The 5,024-nt window shown below is 45.1% G+C and overlaps 1 protein-coding gene and 1 long non-coding RNA gene across 2 annotated transcripts; both read left to right on the top strand.

Moving 5' to 3' along the window:
* Window positions 1-731: 731 nt before the first annotated feature.
* On the top strand, window positions 732-1,107 carry LOC143818188 (uncharacterized). Its single transcript, XR_013224370.1, has 3 exons — window positions 732-796; window positions 868-954; window positions 1,033-1,107. It is a non-coding gene; the product is annotated as an uncharacterized LOC143818188 (long non-coding RNA).
* A 634-nt stretch (window positions 1,108-1,741) lies between these two features.
* On the top strand, window positions 1,742-3,546 carry LOC143818187 (uncharacterized). The gene is made up of 3 exons (XM_077299581.1): window positions 1,742-1,925; window positions 2,008-2,167; window positions 2,276-3,546. The coding sequence occupies exons 1-3, from the start codon at window positions 1,811-1,813 to the stop codon at window positions 3,171-3,173; spliced, it is 1,173 nt and encodes a 390-aa protein (XP_077155696.1). The 5' UTR covers window positions 1,742-1,810; the 3' UTR covers window positions 3,174-3,546.
* The last annotated feature ends 1,478 nt before the right edge of the window (window positions 3,547-5,024 follow it).

Raw genomic sequence — 5,024 nt, 5'->3', positions numbered from 1 at the left:
TTTTTACTTGCAGAGCCACAAGGGACCACTGCCGCATTCCAGACGCCGCCCGGACTAGGACCCAGGGACCAATGCCGCTTTCCAGATGCTGCCCGGACTAGGACCCAGGGACCACTGCCGCTTTTCTGATGTAAGTATTAAAGACCCTACAGCTTCAATTTCAATGTGTATAGTAGATTACAAGGGTGTTTATACTTGCAGAACGACAAGGGTCCACTGCCGCATTCCAGACGCCACCCGGACTAGGACCCAGGGACCACTGCTGCTTTCCAGACGCCACCCGGACTAGGACCCAGGGACCACTGCCGCTTTTCTGATGTAAGTATTAAAGACCCTACAGCTTCAATTTCAATGTGTATAGTAGATTACAAGGGTGTTTATACTTGCAGAGCCACAAGGGACCACAGTCGCATTCCAGACGCCGCCCGGACTAGGACCCAGGGACCACTGCCGCTTTGCTGATGTAAGTATTAAATACCCTACAGCTTCAATTTCAATGTGTATAGTAGATTAAAAGGGTGTTTTTACTTGCAGAGCCACAAGGGACCACTGCCGCATTCCAGACGCCGCCCGGATTAGGACCCAGGGACCACTGCCGCTTTCCAGATGCTGCCCGGACCAGGACCCAGGGACCACTGCCGCTTTTCTGATGTAAGTATTAAAGACCCTACAGCTTCAATTTCAATGTGTATAGTAGATTACAAGGGTGTTTATACTTGCAGAGCCACAAGGGACCACTGCCGCATTCCAGACGCCGCCCGGACTAGGACCCAGGGACCACTGCCGCTTTGCTGATGTAAGTATTAAAGACCCTACAGCTTCAATTTCAATGTGTATAGTAGATTACAAGGGTTTTTATACTTCCAGAGCCACAAGGGACCACAGCTGGCAGACCGTCAAAAAATATCAATGTCTTCTTCTGAGAGCCCTTCTCCAACGCGACAGCGAGTTGCGGTAATTTTCCATTTTTACTGTTTTTGGTGCTATACTTAAAATGTTGTTAAATCACTAAATTCATTAATGTTTTCACAGGAAGCTGAAGCAGCCAAGGGACTCTCAGAAGGAGACGAGAGGGGTGGAGAAAGACAAGGAGCGGGCGCACAGAGTGTAAGTTTTGCCGAAACAGCTTCACACATCACCGAACACCCAACACATACAAAACACTTCATCATACATCACGGTACACATACAACATATGGCTAGCTAACAATATATATTTTTTTTTTTTTCCAATCTGCTGCACATCAAGATCCTCCCAGCCGCTCCCGGAGCCAACGTAATCGCGGTCGCCGAGGGGTGAGTTTCCCTTTTTCTTTTTTTTTTTTTCCCTCTATTGATAATTATATGTTTCTGTGTATAAGGGTATGTGTCCATGTTCAGGTTTGCTTCAGGCTTTGGTCAGGATTTTATGCAGGTAAAATCCTGACCAAAAATGCACCTGAGATCACTGGCAGGTCACCTGCGGTGTTCCTGCGTGTTTTGCTCATTGTAGCAACATGCTGTGTTCTAAAAAAACGCACCACATGTGCGTTTTTGCAGGAAAAACGCATGCGTTTTTTAATGCACAGTGGAGACAGGATTTCATTAAATCCCCTCCACTATGCTATAACATCTGGATGCTGCATTTTTGACGCTGCGGCTCAACGCTGCGTCAAAAACGCAGCGTTTCCTGAACGTGGACACATACCCTTAATGTGTTTTTTTTCCACAATATCAACAGCGTGCTCCCAACTCGGACAGGGATGACATCATCGGGATAGATGTTGACCATCTGATCGAGGAGGCCCGCGAGCGGGAGCCGCTCTGGCATATGGGTGTCCGCAGGCATGCAGATACGTTTGTGACCCGTTGGCTCTGGGAGGAAGTATGCCGGAAAGTTTTGCCGGGGTGGGAGGACCTCGATCCAAGGCAGCAGACTCAAGAATGTAAGTATTCACTTTTCAGTTATGTTTTGAACTTAATGGAATGTATTTTAATTAACACTTGCTTTTATTCTTGTCTTTACAGGTGAAAGGCTTAGGAAGCGGTGGCGGTCACTCAGGGATCGCTTCAAGAGGGAATTTAACGAGGAGATGCAGGCCCCGAGTGACTCAGCACGAAGAAGAAGGACTCCATATAAATATGGCCGGGCCCTGTCCTTCCTCCGTGAAAGTATGCTGCAAAGAGTGTAAGTATTCAACAGCCCATTGAATGACCAATTGTACCTAACTTGTTTGGTTTCAGTCAGGGCTTTTCCCCTATTAATATATTAATTTTTTTTTTATCTATTTCACAGCACCTTCTCCAGCCATCAGGCACCTGCATCTACCTTGGCCCCCTCTGGAGCGATCTCTCAGGAGTCCGCCACCGAGGGCCACATTGGTAGACCCCACCCCTCTGACCCCTTGTCTGGCCCTTCCAGTACCTCTGCCCCATCCACTTCCGCCGCCGCCAGCAGTGAAGCAGCATCGCAGCCCTCGTTACTTGAATCTGCTGGTCAAGACGTAGCGTTCCCTTTATCCCACCCTTCTGATCCTGCTACCTCTAGACCACCAATAGGTTCGTGGCGGCAGCGACAGAGGGGTCAGGAAAGGAGCTATGCTCCTGAGTTCTTGCATCTGAATGCATCCTTCCAAAGCTCTTTCAAAATTTTGGGAGAGCAAGTGACTGCTGGTTTCAACATGGTGCAAGCACGCATCAGTGAAAACAGCAGTCGCTTGGATAGGATGCATTCAGATGCAAGTCAAGCTCCAAGCAACCTTTTTTTCCAACCAATGCTGAGGAGCATGGAAAAGCTTTCTCTTGACCAGCAGATGCAGGTAATGCACGACTGCCATGCTGCTCTACTGCGGGTTATGTCCCAAGGCCAAACTCCCACACCTCCCCACACAGCCACTACAACTTTCCCACCCCAGGCCCAATACCAAACAACACAGTCCCAATTCCCACCCCAGGCCCAATACCAAACAACACAGTCCCAATTCCAACCCCAGGCCCAATACCAAACAACACAGTCCCAATACCCAACCCAGTCCCAATTACCATCCCGTCCCCAAATCCCAGTGTCTTCCCCAATGTTTTCTTCCTTGTCAAGCTTTCCTTCCCCATTTAGTATACCACCTACCCCAACACCACCCTCCCCTGCTCAGCCTCCTGTTTTTTTCCCCCCCTTCCACAACACCCCGACCCAGTAGGCTTTACCCAACTATCGACGTGGTCCAACCTTCCAGCCCCTTCGCTAATATCTCCACCCAACACTATACCGATTTGTAATGTATGTGTGACACTGTAATGTTGAATTTTTATTAAAAAAAAGTTGACCAAAGAAAATATGAGAATCAAAAAAAATGGGTACCAAAAATACGGTTTACCAACTAAAAAAAATAACAAAAAATGTAGTGTTACCCCCCCAAAAAAATGCTAAATAAATCAAGCTTTAACAAAGAAAAGACTTACAACCTAAAAAAAGGTTGACCAAAAATGTATTTGTATAACAAACAAATTACTGCAAAAGGTTTTCAATGATTTAACGTTGTTATATGTTTAATAAAATTGTGTTTGGTTTGACAACAATTTGTTAGTGAACTGCCTTCATTTAATATGATAATGAATGTAAAATAAAAACACATCACATGTTAGAAAGGTATAACATTTGGTTTATTACCCAAAATATACCAAAGTTTTTGGAACTAATTATTACGTTGGTGTCAATAAAAAAACTTTGTACACACACAAACATTTATCACCAATAAATGAAATCAAATTTCACACAATGTTCTCTTGCCATGCCACCCTGCCCACAGGTGAAACAAAATACTCAGCAAAGTTGTCCCTCATTCTGGAAGCAGAACCGGCAGAACGTACAGAACTGCTGTGGTAATCCCACAGGGTGGTCTCCAAGTCCTCATCATCCACGGAAACAGGCTCCTTGGAAAGTACATAGTCATGTAGGACCACGCAGGCCTTCACAACCTCATCCACTGTTCGTATGTGCAGTGTTATGGCGGTGAGCAGCACGCGCCACTTTGCAGTGAGAATGCCAAATGCATACTCCACCACTCTTCTAGCTCTTGTTAAGCGGTAATTGAACACTTTTTTTGGTTCGGGTCAAGTCTCTGCTTGAATACGGTTTTAGGAGATGTGGGGACAACTGAAAGGCCTCATCACCCACACAGACATACAGCATCGCTGGTCCAGTTGTTCCCGGGAGTGGTCTGGCTGGTGGGAAATCATATATATCTCCATACAAACAACGGCCCATTGGTGAAGTTTTGAAGACTTGGGAGTCGTTGGACCGGCCATAGGCTCCAATGTCCACAGCCAGAAATTTGCAGTTGGCATCTGCAATGGCCATGAGTATGATAGAAAAGTACTTCTTATAGTTGTAGTACTCAGAGCCTGTTCCTGCCGGTTTTGCTATACGAATGTGTTTCCCATCTACTGCACCCATGCAATTTGGGAAATGGCACACTTTCTCAAACAGTTCTGCTCTCTGCAGCCAGATGTCCCTTGTTGGTTGTGGAATGTACTCCGTGTGCAAGGTATTCTATATAGCCAGGCAGGTAACTTTTACAATTCCGGAAATGGTGGATATTTCCAGGCGGAACTGGTAGTGTAGTGAGGTTAGGGATTCTCCTGTAGCCAAGAAGCTGTGAAAAACAAAAATAAAAATTTAAGTAAAAATTGCTAAGACACCAACATAACATTTTTAAGCAACTTACAAAAATATTTTTTAATTTTTTTTATTTAAGTTTCAAAAAATGTCACCGCATTTTGCCACCGCGTATTTTTTGGGCTGTTGTAGTGCACATTAAAAACTGCATTTTTACATCTCTGCATTCCTATTGCGGCAGGTGTTTTAAAAATTGGGAATGGCCCGAAACCATAAAAATATTAGCATGCTGCAGAAAATGCTACGCAGTGTTGTATCGCAGTATTTTGTGGAGCATGGTCACTGCTGATGTGGTTTTCCATAGGTTGAAATATGTTTACATGGCAATAAATACGAACAATGATGTAAAAAAAAAAAAAAAAAAAAAAATTAA

Source organism: Ranitomeya variabilis, chromosome 3, assembly GCF_051348905.1.
Source record: "Ranitomeya variabilis isolate aRanVar5 chromosome 3, aRanVar5.hap1, whole genome shotgun sequence".
Classification (NCBI taxonomy): Eukaryota; Metazoa; Chordata; class Amphibia; order Anura; family Dendrobatidae; genus Ranitomeya; species Ranitomeya variabilis.
The sequence above is the reverse complement of the archived record's forward strand: the minus strand, read 5'-3'. Positions and strand labels throughout refer to the sequence as shown.

Coding starts and splice junctions, on each gene's coding strand:
- LOC143818187 (XM_077299581.1), top strand. CDS start 1,811: ATGGGTGTCCGCAGGCATGCAGATACGTTTGTGACCCGTTGGCTCTGG. Junction 1,926..2,007: donor AAGGCAGCAGACTCAAGAAT/GTAAGTATTCAC, acceptor TTGTCTTTACAG/GTGAAAGGCTTAGGAAGCGG. Junction 2,168..2,275: donor GAAAGTATGCTGCAAAGAGT/GTAAGTATTCAA, acceptor TCTATTTCACAG/CACCTTCTCCAGCCATCAGG.